At 29.3% G+C, this 15,482-nt stretch overlaps 1 protein-coding gene across 1 annotated transcript; it reads left to right on the top strand.

The window, feature by feature from the left end:
* The first annotated feature begins 5,332 nt into the window (after window positions 1-5,332).
* On the top strand, window positions 5,333-6,629 carry LOC111042314 (serine/arginine-rich splicing factor 8-like). Its single transcript, XM_022326885.1, has 2 exons — window positions 5,333-5,460; window positions 6,054-6,629. The coding sequence occupies exons 1-2, from the start codon at window positions 5,449-5,451 to the stop codon at window positions 6,423-6,425; spliced, it is 384 nt and encodes a 127-aa protein (XP_022182577.1). The 5' UTR covers window positions 5,333-5,448; the 3' UTR covers window positions 6,426-6,629.
* Window positions 6,630-15,482: the final 8,853 nt, after the last annotated feature.

The following is a 15,482-nucleotide window of genomic DNA, read 5'->3' as shown; positions in this document are numbered from 1 at the left end:
TCATCCTCTGTTACAACAATTCAATTTAGCTTATATTTTATATTGCATAACCTATATTACTATTTATTAAACTACATTACTTACAATTTTAAGTTTTAACTTGTTGTAGAAGAATGAAAATATTTTAAAAGAAACCCTGACTAGCAATTTTAGATACCTATTTGAGAATGGCATGTAAAAGAGTATTATAGAGTTAATATTAATATGTATACTTGGTATTTATTTTTCATTACTTCATGCTTATGGTCATACTATTATGGGAGTTGTATGCTGCACTAACTGCAATCGACATAGTTTTTATGCACCCGCCTCTACCAATTTCATATTACAATGTTATTGCAACTAAAATGCATATTGTTTGTGTATTTTAATGGTATACGTCACTTGTACATTGGTATTTTATTTGATCAGTACAATTTCAGTAACATACCGAATCCGTATACAAGTTCCGGTACTCGTCTAATATGCTACCTACCATAAAATGGTATCTACCAAAAACCGTATGCATGTAGTATGCTAGTATGCTACCTACCGTAGTTATTTTTATTTTATTTCATTTTATTATAGGAAAGTACATTTGAGTAATTAAGTATTAAGATAAATAACATATTATAGCAGTTGTACAAAATTATATCTTAATAGCCATATTAGTATATAATGTATAATAATATATAATGACGTATTGAAATATTATAAAGTACTTGACAACGGTAAATTAATAAATTATTTAGTGATAAATTGTTATTAATATTGTTGTTAATTTGTTAATAATCAGTAAACGTTTTTTGGTAGTTATTATTCTGCGGTAGGTAGTATATTAGACGAGTACCCAAGTAGGTTTACATTCAGATGTTTTAGATTTCAAATGGATGTGTACGCCTCGCCGGATAGCTATTGCAGTAAAACTTGACTGCAGCAGCGATACCGAGGCGCAAGTGGCTTACTTTGTCGCCGACCACCCGTAAGCGGTACACACGTGGCTACGAATCGGACAAACCGACGCGTCGCCCACTGAAGTGACTCAACCGGGTGTCGACGTTTGGGGGGGGATTAACCACCACACGCGCTCCCAATCAATGGCGTAGGGCCACAGAGTGATGGTCCCACAAGGCATCAATGCCCTACGATCGCATCCACCGTGAGCATACTCCACCCTCAACCGGAAACGCGCTCAATCGAGTCCGGAGCCGAACAAGATTTTCGGTTAGGTTGAGGATCCGAGCGATCAAGCGACCACCGATGGCAGCGATCGCCCGGACCAGATGCCGAACTGTCCGGTAGTCCTTAAGTGATCATATCCGGGATCACGACCGTGCAGTACTCACGTCCCGGCGACGCGGCACATGGGGCTCGAGAGTCATCTCCAGACTGTCTCAAGCCCCGGCTACGATCACACACTCGCCAACACTAGAGCAGCTCGGGCCACAGTATTAGCAACCAGAACTGCCGGTGCCGGCAACCCTACGTCTGCCGAAGATCATACCCGAACAGTTCGCAGTATCTCGAAAGCGCCATCTGTGATCTGTTGAAATCGCTATGCTTTCGTAGGTTAGAGCCGTGAGAGGTCGCGCTTCTCGCAAGTCTTGAGAGCGCTTTTTGATCGAGTGTTGAGCACCTAACTTTAAAAATATTTCAAAACTGTTAAAATATGATTTTATCGTTTTTAAAGTTTTTTCAAACACCCTGATTTTATACCATTGATTTTGATGCTTAAACTATAACATATATTAACTATTAAATCACAATGACACCTCAGCTATGGCTGACCATAGAATTAAAAATTTAAAAATGTTCGCTTGCACTTGCACCTTTGAATTTCAGTATATTAAACATAAGGCATAAGGCATAACACAAATGGTGTGGGGCAAAAGCCCATGGGCTCATAATAACCCTTATGGCCAACTCATGGCTACGCACTGTGATTAACTGATAAACAATCTTGTGCGGTGTGCTATGGTCGCATCTAGTTCTCTACACTATTAATACAATATTACTTATTAGTTATTCTATCGTGTATACTTTTTTTAGTAGCATCTACTTTAATATGACATTTTTATACTATAATTACAACTTTAAATATCTACATGAAATAGGTACGTAATAATTCAGACTTTGTTTCGTTGAGAGATAATTAGATAAAAACTAGACAAGTCGAAAGTATAACTATAAATAATACATGGAAACAGATCTGTAAATACAATTTATTTTAAATAGGTATGTCATTTACTTATTTAATTGATTAAGATAACGGTAATATTTTTACTGTCTTTTGTTCGTCCCTATATAATAGGTACTCCCTGGCTCTGACTACAGAGTTCCAATTGAAAATAAATTACCTATATCATTTTAAATTTTAGATGCTCACTTAATGATGGATGATAAGTTTAGTGTTTACTACGTTGGTTTTGTAGAGTGATCCTATAACCATAATAAGGTTAATTTATTAACTTTATAAATATAAAATGAATATTTGACATGATATTTAAAAATTAAAAAAAAAGTAAATACTGAATTAATAATATTGAAGGACAGATTAACTAAACAGTTACAACAGAAGGACTGTTTAGAGTGTGCACTGGTGTGTAGATAAATTAAAGATGTGCTGTCACTTTGTCAGCAGGGTCATTGAATTCTGTTTTTCCCTAGTTAAAATATTGTAATTAGGGATAAATGCTGCAGGTAAATTATACCATACTATAACTTAACCAGCTATAAAGTATAAAAAACTTATATATTATTATAAGCTATAAAAAGCATGTTAATTTTCATGCTTTCAATATATTTTTTATTCTATTGTTTAATAGAACAAAATAGTAAAAATGTATTTCTCGAACCAGAGTAATTAATTATGACACTGAATAAGTACATTTTATTATGTAGGTACAATAAATATAAAACTGTTTTTAGTTTAGGATAATATTTGTTAATTTATGGATACATTATATTATAATAATATTATGGGGAAAAAATGTTACAATGTTACAACTAAATATTTTCTTTATAATAAAGACAAAAACAAATAATCTACATATAATGGCATACAAATTACATTAAATGTTTACATTGTTATTATAACAATTTACACACCAATAGTAATTGGTAATCCATAAACATATAATAGAATTTAATATAATTTTATAGTTGCAATTTAAATAAACCAATAACTTTAATATGATATGGTATTGTGCAATGTGTATTCAGTTTATCTTATTATATGAAATAGTGAATTACCCCTAAAATGATTTCCATAAAAAAGTAAATTATCATCACATATTCATGTCACATAACGTACTGAGTTTTGTGTATAGATACACGAAACATACAACAAATACGATAACAGTCTAAAAGATGTACATTAGGTACTAAATATAATAATATGGAGATTACATAATATTATGTAATACCTATGTATTTATAGTACCTAAAATTCACAACGGCAGCGAGTGGTTGAGAGTTATTTTTATTAAATCAAAAAAAAAAGTTATACGATTACTTAATAAACCCAGTACTTATGTACATATTTCAAATAATAGGCAATAAAATAGTATTGTTTTATTGCTTATTATTTAAATACATATAGGGTACAACAGTCGTCATATTACTGATAAAAGTTGTTTTTTTTTTAAATTTAAGAAAAAGAACCATTAGCTTCATGGCAATAGGGAATTGCAACATTAATATTAGTTCTTAATTTTTATTATCTATAGTCATTCTAAAATTCTAAATACTTAATTGTACTATTGAAGTACAATTTGATATGTCTAAAATCATATTTATGTAATATTATTTTGTTATTCTAGTAACAAAGTAACGAAGTAAGTGTATTAATAAACTATACATAATATTTAAATTAATTTAAGACTTTAAGTAAAGTATGTATAATTAATTAAAACAAACTGAGTTGAAATTAAGTATATTTTCTTGTAACTTTATTTAGGCATGGTACTTTTACCTAATTCGGAGACTTCAGTGTTTCGGTGTTACACAGCACGCATTAAAACAATCAAGCTACAGCTTGCAATAGAAAAATGTTAATGATTTCATTTATGTTAGCAACGATTATTGCAATGACACTTAATTAATTTAGGTGGCAGATACTGTAGACACAAGTATTATACACAAGTAGATTCCCTAATTGGAAACATTGATTAATCTCTGATATGGGAATATCCGAATACAAGTCGACTGTAGGCAGCAATACAGCATATGTATAGCAGATTTATAACGAAATCATCTTTTAATAACCAAGAGCACAATAATTCCTTGTCAAATTAGCATTTACTTATAATGAAAATAATTTTTATGTGAACTAAAATTATAGTATTGTTTAATAAGCTCAAATCATACACATAATATAATAAATTATTGCTTAATGCTTATTGCTTATACAAAAAATATAATTTAATAAATACGCAATTAATATTTCAAACAATTTAAATTATGTGGCTTAATATTAACAGTGTTCTAAATAAAAAACTAAAGTGTAATGTGTAAATATAACAATGTCAACAGTTATTTAAATACATTTTACCATCAATGCAATAATTTCAAATAAATATTTTGGAATAATTCAACTTATTTATTTATGATTTATTATAAACCAATTAGACAGGGGCATATGGTTCAATTTAAATAAGTAAACAATGGGAAATATGTATATAACTAATATAAGTATTAAGCACCTATTTGTTTGTATTTATTTTTTTAAATCACATTGTTGATACAAAGTGTATTATACTACATTTTTTGTATAAGATATAATTTTTTTTATATATAAAAATTATAGGAACTCTTTTCGATCTAATGATTTACCATTAGTCTCGCATGTCTCCGTAGGCCGTAGCTGTGATAGTTTTCGACAACCGAATGTAATCCAGCACTGAGGTCAACTCCAATAGGTATTATGATCAAGGCCTGTAGACAATTTATTTCATACATTGATATTATCATAAAAGTATTGTCATAATAGTATTGTCATAATATGCATAATTCATTAAAATAATAAATAACAATTTTCAATAATATCACATTGCCGCATAAACGACGATGTATAGACAGCTGTAGAGTGTAGGGTCATCCATATATAGAGTTACAAAACCCTCTTCGTCGTCAAGGATACTTGAGGATACTTATGATGAATATAAGTATTAAGTATATACTGAAAAGGGTGGTGATTATAAAACAGAATAGAAAAATCCAATTGTGCTGCTGTATAAAAACATTATAATTCAATTGTTATTTTATTTGGCATCAAAACTGATGTGTGGTAACTAGGACGTAGGAATATTGTACTCTGAATGACAATTGGGCGTTACATGGTCGAATAATACTATATAAAACGACCGATTGGACTCAGGTCAATCAGTTCATCATTCAACTATAGTGGACATACGAGCTTCTCAAGTCACATTTCCAAGCAACAAGCAACAAACAACGAACATAATCAAAATGCAGTTCCAAGTAAGTGATAATTTACACGTATTCGTTAGATAGGCAGGTTAAAATAAAACGTAATTGTATTCAAAATATAAAATGCACAAGTTAATGTAAAATCAATATTTTTAAGTACTGATGTAAAATCCTATCAAATATGAAATAATGAAAATGTGATTTTTATTTATTTTTTAGTTGAATTAGGAAAGATCAAGTTATAAGTAGATGTAATAGCAAAAGAAAACAGAAATATCGTAACTTAAGAGAAATCGACCTTTTAATATATTAATAATAGATTGAACGATCTATTTTTATGGATTTTAAACAGTATAATATCGTAATAAATAATAATGTAATTGCGATGAGCAAATGTCGTGCTAAAAATGATGTGTACTGTACTACTGTGTCACAGTCACTCTCCAGCCTATTATTGTATGCCCAAACTTACGTTTGAAAAACTCCTCCAATACGTTTATCCCTGTTTGGACGAGACATATATATTTTTTTTTAGTTACACACATTGCAATGGGCTGGAGCTTTCCCACAATGCCATAACTATTTACGTATTTACTGATTTGAATACTTGTCCGAATCGCAACTAATTTATTGGGTTTTCACAGGTATCTTTCGCCCTTATCGCCGTCGCCATGTGCTTCGTATCTGCCTACGCCGCCGAACAGTCTGCAAAACAATCGTCCCAATCTGCCGCCCCGGCCGCAGCTGGAGACCGCAATAAGCGTGGTCTGTACGCTTCACCCTACCTGGCCGCTCCGTACGCCGCATCACCATACGTGGCCTCACCGTACGCAGCCTCACCATACGTTGCTTCACCGTACGCAGCATCACCGTATGTCGCCTCACGGTATGTCGCTTCCCCGTACGCCGCCGCGCCGTACGTCGCTTCTCATCACCCGTACGGCGCCGTGTCGTCTTACGCTACTTACCCGTACGTCGCCAAGACTTTCGCTTCACCGTACGCTTATTACCCGTGAGAGAAGACATAACAGCAGCACCACCATGTACGAGCATATACCAATACCAGAGTTACCATGACAAGAAAAGTCTATAAAATATACAGCTATGCATCAACGATTCCTTTATAAACTTAACACTGTAATATCCGTGGTCATTAATTATTAGTTATAGCGAATATTAATAAAATTACAACGAATAAAATACAATATTATTATATAATACATATTTTTTTTTTTACATAAGCCATCATTTTTTGTTCCAAACTTTTGGATTCGTCTTTTTGGACTGAAACCATATCATGGTCGATCATAAGTCGATGTCACAGATGTGAATGTCAGAGTAAGACGCTGACCATAAAGTAGTGGAGTACACTATTGTTCGAAAAATATTAATATTATTATATTTTATTAATATTTAATATTATTATATTTTAGGTTAAACATAAGTCGGTTTAGCTAAACGATATGTATACCTACCGTAGGTAATCTACGTAATACGTTGCATTCTACGTTACATAAATCCGCAGAGGCGTATAAATGATTTTCCGTATATAATTGAATTATCGCCCCACGTAAATACGTTTCTGTTTGATTTTTATATCTGACGAAGTGATGACTGATAACGATAACAAAAGAAAGTCGTCAACTGTTAGAAATCTGAATTATGTTTATATACACCTATAAGTATTATATCATATTATAGTGGGTTGCGTTAATATGTTAAAACCAAATAGACCACGTGAAAAAGCTGTTATATACTTATTGCAAACGAATTACAATGACGGACAATGTTATTGATATTGTTATCACTTTTATTAGCAAGGTCACACAGTCTATTAAGTAACAACTTTGCATATAAATCATCTGATTAAACCACAGGAAGACTACAATATATATAAAAAAGAACCGTAACAGGTAAGTCGAGTCATTCCAATTTCGGGCATACAGCGCCACAGTGGTCTACTCGTGTGGCACGTGATGCAACAGACATTTCCAAGACAATATACGGGCCGAATGATGAACGACACTCGTGTGTGTGTTTTTTACATGCTCCAATATTTGAGAGCGTATAAATGTACTTAAACTGCACCTATGACCGGCTTTGCTAAAAATGTCTATGGTTTTATTACAGTTGTGTCACTGTGAGGTTTTCAAAACGTATTAAGTTCTCAGCCCATAGGTAGGTATTTAATATTTATTACACATATTTGTACTACATACTTGTTTATTCTGAATATATTATATCAGATTAATATATTTTGATATTAGTAACAGATTATATATTCATAAGCAAAGGCCATGGCCTGAATCCTGGGTTTTCTACGACCAATTTAGGAACTATATAGAGGCACCTCATAACAATAAAAAATGTTGTATAACGACACAATATTGCGATGAATAAGTATATTTTAAACAGTTCTTAGGAAACAAATCTTAATATAGTGCATAATGTCACCTATATATTATATAATATGAATTATAAACTGTTTATTTTTAATTATAATTATTGTTTTTCCACAACAATTCGTTACCTATACATTTAAATGATTAAATCGACGAGAAACGAATATTTTTTTACATATTATGTGCGTGTACTAGGTACCTATACGTAAATCGTAACTATCAATATTTGATACAGGTAACAATGTGACATTATTTCTAAATGCATAAAGTAGATTATAGTAGAAACTATGTACAATGATTTCACTTCACAAATTTTATAAATACTAATATTTATCTAGTAGGTAATTAATTGTTTTGTTGACATTAAAATGTTTGCATAATTAAGTATTAGCGAAGTATTACCAATTTATTATTAAGGTCACGAAGATTTTTTGAAGGCCTTCTATTGTTACAAATATGTCTTTTAAAGAATTCATAGATAGGTATTAGGTATGATAATCGTAAAAACAAAATTTGTTCAAAAACGCATAATTTATTAATAACTTATTGCAATATTTAATATTATGTATATATATTATGTTATATTATACAATAGATATACGTTAACCGCGTTTAACACGATGAATGGATATTTTTTACGATTTAATTTTTTGTGTCTATTGTGTAACAATTGTTTAGTTGATCTTGAAAAAAAAAATTTTTATACAAGTCCAATATAATAGATAAACACGACCAATTAATTAAAATGAGGGAACTTCCTGATATTTTGTATCATTGAATTCTTACTGACACACTGTAGGTATAGCTGTGCCTACAAAGAAGCTCAAAGTCTTATCTGATTGGTGCAAAAAGCAGTTAGGGTAAACAATATGCCGCCAAAACTTCCTCTCTCCTCACAAATCATAATTTCCGTAGGTAACAACAATAACATACATATATATACATACATACATACATGTGAAAATGAAAATCTTTGTCATGCTTGTTCTCTGAAACTACTCATCTGATTATTTTGATTTTTTTTTAAATAAAAAGTACATCGTGGATCAGGCTTAAACATTTTTTTCCACCCCTATACGTAACTAGAAGGTAACTCACAGATGCATTCTTTTAAGCTCATGAAAACCAATACTCTTTTATTTTATTTGAATGCTTGATATTGGTTACATTATCAATAACATAGGCAATAGGCATAACAACCTACTATAACTATAATTAGTAGAAACATGCCATACATATTTTTTTACAGATATATTTAAGAAATAAAAACAAATATTTGGCACTGATAACGTTGAGTAGAACAGCTATATAGTATTTACGTACATATAAATGTAGAATATATTAATTAAAAAATACAATTTAAAGTGTTCTATCACTTACATGTGAATTTTAATAACTTGTATATTTGTAATATATTAATATAGTAATCGTATTTTTTTCCAAATTAAAATTCAGCTGTTAGGACTTGTTGATATATTCACTTATTAGAAATAATTTTAATAGATTTTTGAATAAATCAATTAAGACTGTGAAGATAGTCTTATAGAATCTTACTTCCTACTGCATGAATGCATGACTATTGACTATGTCACTCAAATTAATACAGTATTAAAAACTTTGGATAAACACATATTTATTACATCATATTATTAATACATATTCCTTAGAATATGGGGTTGTCTTCTGGCGTCCATATCTTTCTAAGGATCAGTTACGTCTTGAGCGAGTCCAGCATAAATTCCATTCCTACGCTGCTTTTATTCTTAAATTATCATCCCCTAATCATAACTATTCTGGTATTAGCTATTATCTGAATATTCCTTCTTTATCCTCACGCCGTAATAGTATTGATTTACAGTACATCCATGCTCTTCTCGATAACTCCATCAACTCACCTGACTTACTATCGAAAATCCAATTTAAAGTCCCTTCTCAAAATGTTCGAAATCACGCTTCTATTTACATCCCAACTCAATCCACTTCCTACAGGCATAATCACCCTATGCACAGGATGCTTAGGTTGGCCAGTTCTATGTGATTTACATAACCATTGTTATGTTATCTTTAAGTTTTTTTCCTGTTAATTTATCTAGTTTTTAGTTTACTCTTGTCTGTACTTACATCCATCTCATTTAATGTATAATAACTGTGTTCACCAAATTGTAAAAAGCCCTTTGGTATTTAATTTTATTGTAAATAAATAAATAAATAATAATAAAAAAAAAAAAATGACAACTATACGAAAAATCATATTATTTATTAGAACGGAATCGATGCACTCGTCAAATACTCTAGGACCGCAACACTCGACGTCTTAACACCCAATAATTTGTCGTTACATGACAGCCAAATTATTCTCAATCTATTTTCGTTGATTATTTTTACTCTTAATAGATAAGAAATAGTAAAAAAAAATATCTATATACATGTTGACGATAGTTTGTACCTATGTTTTATAGTATACATTATATAATTTATAGTGAGTTATACTTAGGTCCATTGAGCCAACGATCATGGAAAATCCTCCACGAGATTTGAGGGTGGTGGTTACTGTATTCCAACCACCCTACTCGGGAAAATTTGACGTTAATATAAGGCTTCTAGGATTATGGCCCTTGAAGCTCCTAGTCAAATCAACCTCTGCAGATGACTGAGGGAGAGGGCACATCGTCCCGTCTACCACGCAACTTTTTTAATGTTTTGTAATAAAAATAATTGATACTATATTGTATTTGTATGTATGATTTCTAGAACAGTACACGATGCAGCTCAGGTGGAAGTAATGTTAACGCACTACGCAATCCTCATCTGCGATAAAACAAGCGGAAAAAAGGTAAACCTACGTCCTACGTAACTGTGTGTTATGCTAAAAATCACGCAAGGCAATATTAATGTTGTGGTTGCTTATTAAATATTTGAAATTAAAATATTTATGAATTATTTTGTTGCGCCAAGCCATTGTGTGTGACCATAAACACAGTGAGCTCGTGTTCACGTCTGAGCACACAATGCGCCTATATAGTTGACGAGAGTCATAAACATTTACGACCTATCAAGCAATGTAGTATTCACGAACGTAACATGTAAAAATTGTATAATCTACAATATTGTTTGTGTTCATTCGGTTAGTTTAGGAATATATATGTCGTATCTTGTATATTATGTTGGTGTTTAGTACATTCATATATTTTTTGAAAACAATGAGTGTCAAATAATTTTATATTCAATTTTTGACTGGAAATAAATAAAAAATATCAGCATTAAACATTTAATAATGCTAACGTATCTGGTCTGACTTATAGATGGATTTCTTTCACAATATATGTTATTTAGGTGATATTTTTTTCCTACAAAAAAGTTTATGCTATTGTATTTTGTAAATGTCTCGACTACATTATTAATTATTATATTTCTTATAAATTTCCCTCTGCTGCAAATCATAATTGCTTGTGTATCTGGAATTAATATATCTTACATATTTTACATTTATATGATAATTTATTTAGAACCATATTGGAATTTATTATTTTATTACGTATCTCTTATCCACACTATGTAAAAATAAATACTATCTCGTTTATGGGTAAAATCTAAAGTTAAATAGATAGGCTTATTTCATAACATTTTATTTATGATGAAAGTAAAAAAAGAAAACGCGTAATTGACATTTGTGATATAATTGATAGAGTTCAAATAACTGTTTGACTTTAAAAACAGCATTACAATGATTCAATAATACAGATAAAGTAAACGAATTAAGATATTATTCATAAGATCCCCAAGAAAACGTTTTCTTGCATACAAATTTCATGATAAAAATTGTTTTAATATTCTTAAGCAATCTTAAAGTGAAATGAAAAAAAACTTGAAGATACAATTATTGTATTTTAATATTTGCTTAAAGCTTAAACAAAATATATTATAAATCACTATCCAAATTACATTGTCTATATATTTTTGTAAAAGGTTTGGTACTGTTATTATAATTCGTAGTTTTATACCTATGTATCCTGCAGTAGAGTTGAACAACTTCTTAATGGTATGTCTAATACTTATTTCTTAATGAGTAGTTTCTTTGTTCACGTTTCTAACAGTAAATATAATTATTTACACAGAATTAAAATGACCACTAAGGGAATGAGCAATAAATGACTAATGTAAGTTAATCCGCAAAAATATAGTGAAACGGTTTTAGATGATTAGGTCTGAAAAATATTCCAGAATATTATAAGTAATTTATACCTAACGATCAATAAAAATGAAATTAGTTTTGCTATTATTCTAAAAATAATTTTAGCTGTGCATGATTGATAGTTTACTGTAGTTATATTATGTAAAAAAATATGATGTGTATGTATATAGATAAATAGCGGGAAGAACAAAATATAAGTTACTATATGTCTATATCCATACAATTATACCAATTATCGTCGTTGACCGTTGTAACGTTGAGATCATAATATGTATAATATGCTCAGGCATTTAATTTGTATAATTATTACCATGTCAAATTTGTGTAACTATCTATGGTAGATGATTCCATAAGTTATTTATTAAATCTATATAATTAATTTTTAATTCCAATATTTTTGAAAAAATTATTAAATATCATTACATGGCTTATGTTACCTATTTTTTTTTTAAAGAAAATTAAAACTATCTTAACACTTAAGTATGAATTTTTTTAGAAGACGTGTTAAAATATATAAGTTTTAGAAAAGTCAATACTGAATAAAATAAGGATTATTATATTTATTTTACGTTTTCTAAACTTAATAGTTTTTTTATATTATAGTTCTTGGTATGAAATCGTGAATTCGTGACTAGCTATAATCATGTAGTTACTAGATTATTATAATGTTCTATTAGAACCGCAAGTATGTTGGTGTTATACAATTGAAAAAACAAGTATTTGAAAACCAAATATTGAATTAGACACATTTAAGCGTAATAGATAATATGAATCAATTTCATAACATACCTTTATTATGGAATAAATATTTTACATAGCTACACTAGTACCTATACCAAAATACAGATCCCCCTATTTTATAATCGTTCTTACAATGTTAGGAGTTTCAAAACATATTATAAGTCAGTTGTAATTTATACTGTGTTAAATATTTTTAATAGTTTGAATGTATTTAAGAAATTTATGGGCTCTCCTTTAAAAAATGTTTTTTAAATAAAAATAAAATAAAACATAATTCCTCTAAGTCTTGTAATGCATGTTAAAAAAGGTTTTAATTACTGTCCGATAATATTATAAAAATATAATACCATCTACCTATATACTTGTATGAATAAACCATTTTAAATTAAATTTAGAAAGAAACTTTCATGAATAATATAATTAGAATTGATGCAAATATATACTGCTAAAGATACGTTGTAATATGTGGAGGGGCTTACAAGAAACGTTCGATTTGAAATATTTGATACGTGCTACACACGTTTACCTATAATTAATTTTACTTTTTATCTCCATGCTCAGTAAAAAAATGTTTTCAAAAAAGTGAAAATATACTGGTAAATATATTCGACAAGAATATTATTATTTGTTATACCTCTTGTCTAGTTATAAGGTCGGAAACTTTTCCCTCTATACACATACTTATAACCAATCTCAAAACTATTATAGGTACCTACTAGGTATTACATTTGGAGTACAAGAATTATGCGTATAGTTATATCTAATAAATAATACCACTTTTTGAACATATGATTTGCCGTAATTCAAGATAAACTTTTATACCTCCTATAATATTCTTAATATTTGTATACATTTCATAATTACATGCATACATTTTTGATTACGGATAGAATAGAGTTAAAAACATTACAAAGTCGTTTGCATGTCTTGTATTTTGATTTAGATGTTTTAATTAACATAATTTTAGTTAAAACGTAGAAAATGTCTAACTAGGTATATTATATATTTAAAGTTAAAACATTAATATCATAGACGTGATCTTGTACTCAAGGATAGAAACCAGCGAAATTACGCAATGGATGCTAATGAAAACAAACATAATATCATAGGTCGATAAGTTTTAACAAGGATCATTTGAATTAGAGAAAAAAAATGATAATTTTACATTACAATATATGAACCATTTTACAAAATCTCAGCATGCAAATCAATCATTGACACTAAAACTTTCACGGCTGTGTTTACTTCCTTTATGTTTACTGTTTACGTGTCGTCCGGTTGAATTTGGCCCGGAGCAGAAGACCGCAGAAGGACGACTGCTACAGCTAGATTATATTAGCCGATCCACAGCGTTAAAAAAAAAACAGGTTCAAAAAGTGAAATGAAATTGGCCACCATGGTAATACGTCTCATCGCGAAAGTAGTAAAAAATATAGCACCCACTTATGTTATAATTATTGTCAATGCACGTGCAATTAATACGAAGAATATATGGAATATCGGAATATGAATATCACTTTCACTTATAAAAAACCAATGGGGGTGTTTGTGCGTTTCCTTGTTGTTATATATAGATTATAGCCATAAGTTGAGTAGTGCCAATATGAAAATAAAATATGAAAATAAATACAGTAACGTTTATAAATGGAAAAATATAGTTTTTTTTTAGTATATATATTAAGGGAATTTATGACGTAACTATAAAACTAAAAAATTCTACGATTGTACAAATGTTTGTTTCGATTTAAATAATATCCTCTACCAAATATTCAGTTCCAACTTTACTTAAAGCATCGTAAATGATCAAAGATAAGATGATGATATTAATCAAGAGTTATTTCAGTACCTACCGTAATTTACAATATGTATTAATTTAAACGTACCAATCTAAAATACATTTTACATGGAATATTTTGATAATATTTACGAGTACTTGATTGTTTACAGAAGGTTGTCTGAGGACAAATTAAATACTAAAATTAATAATTAGTAATTAATAATTATTAGTCACCCCCAAAAACACGACCATATGACTACGAAATGCATGCGCATTTCAGAGTGAAAGTTATAAAACATATAGGTAATTCACATTACAAAGTATAATCATTAATCATTATTCATTAAAAATAATGTAATGTACTGAAAATAGATAAGCAATTAATGTAACAATACATTTTAAAATAAATATCAATGATACAGCTACTGTAAGTATGTTACACTAATAAAATAATACACAAAGTAATGCTCTATCTAAAGTATAATAATTATTAATTAGTGAGAAATAATTTATAAGGTAGTATAATATTGATTTTATCTTTTAATTCTTACCAGCTGGGTTGTAAGAAAATATTAAAAATTTGCGTTTAACATTTTGGCTTCAAAACATGTTTTCACAATTTTATGTATGGTTTCTGAATAAGTCGAAAGAATAGTGAAATACTAGTTAAAGTCGAAAATATTGAAAATACCGGTTTTTAATTTATTGTATTATATAAATACATAAGTATAAAAACCATTTATGCGGTACACTTTTAAATTAATTTTTCGTATCATTTAATTGAGTAAACCAAATATTAAAAAAATAATTGAAATTACAAAATATAAATTAGGTGTATTATTTTTTTAAATTAATTCTTATTATTCCTTAACAGTTATAATGTTTAGAATTTATTTTTTAAATAGGTTTTCAACTATTCAAATTGAATTGATACAATTTAGGTAGCGATCAATTGTATACT

This window comes from Myzus persicae, unplaced genomic scaffold (genome assembly GCF_001856785.1).
Source record: "Myzus persicae strain clone G006 unplaced genomic scaffold, MPER_G0061.0, whole genome shotgun sequence".
NCBI lineage: Eukaryota > Metazoa > Arthropoda > Insecta > Hemiptera > Aphididae > Myzus > Myzus persicae.
The sequence above is the reverse complement of the archived record's forward strand: the minus strand, read 5'-3'. Positions and strand labels throughout refer to the sequence as shown.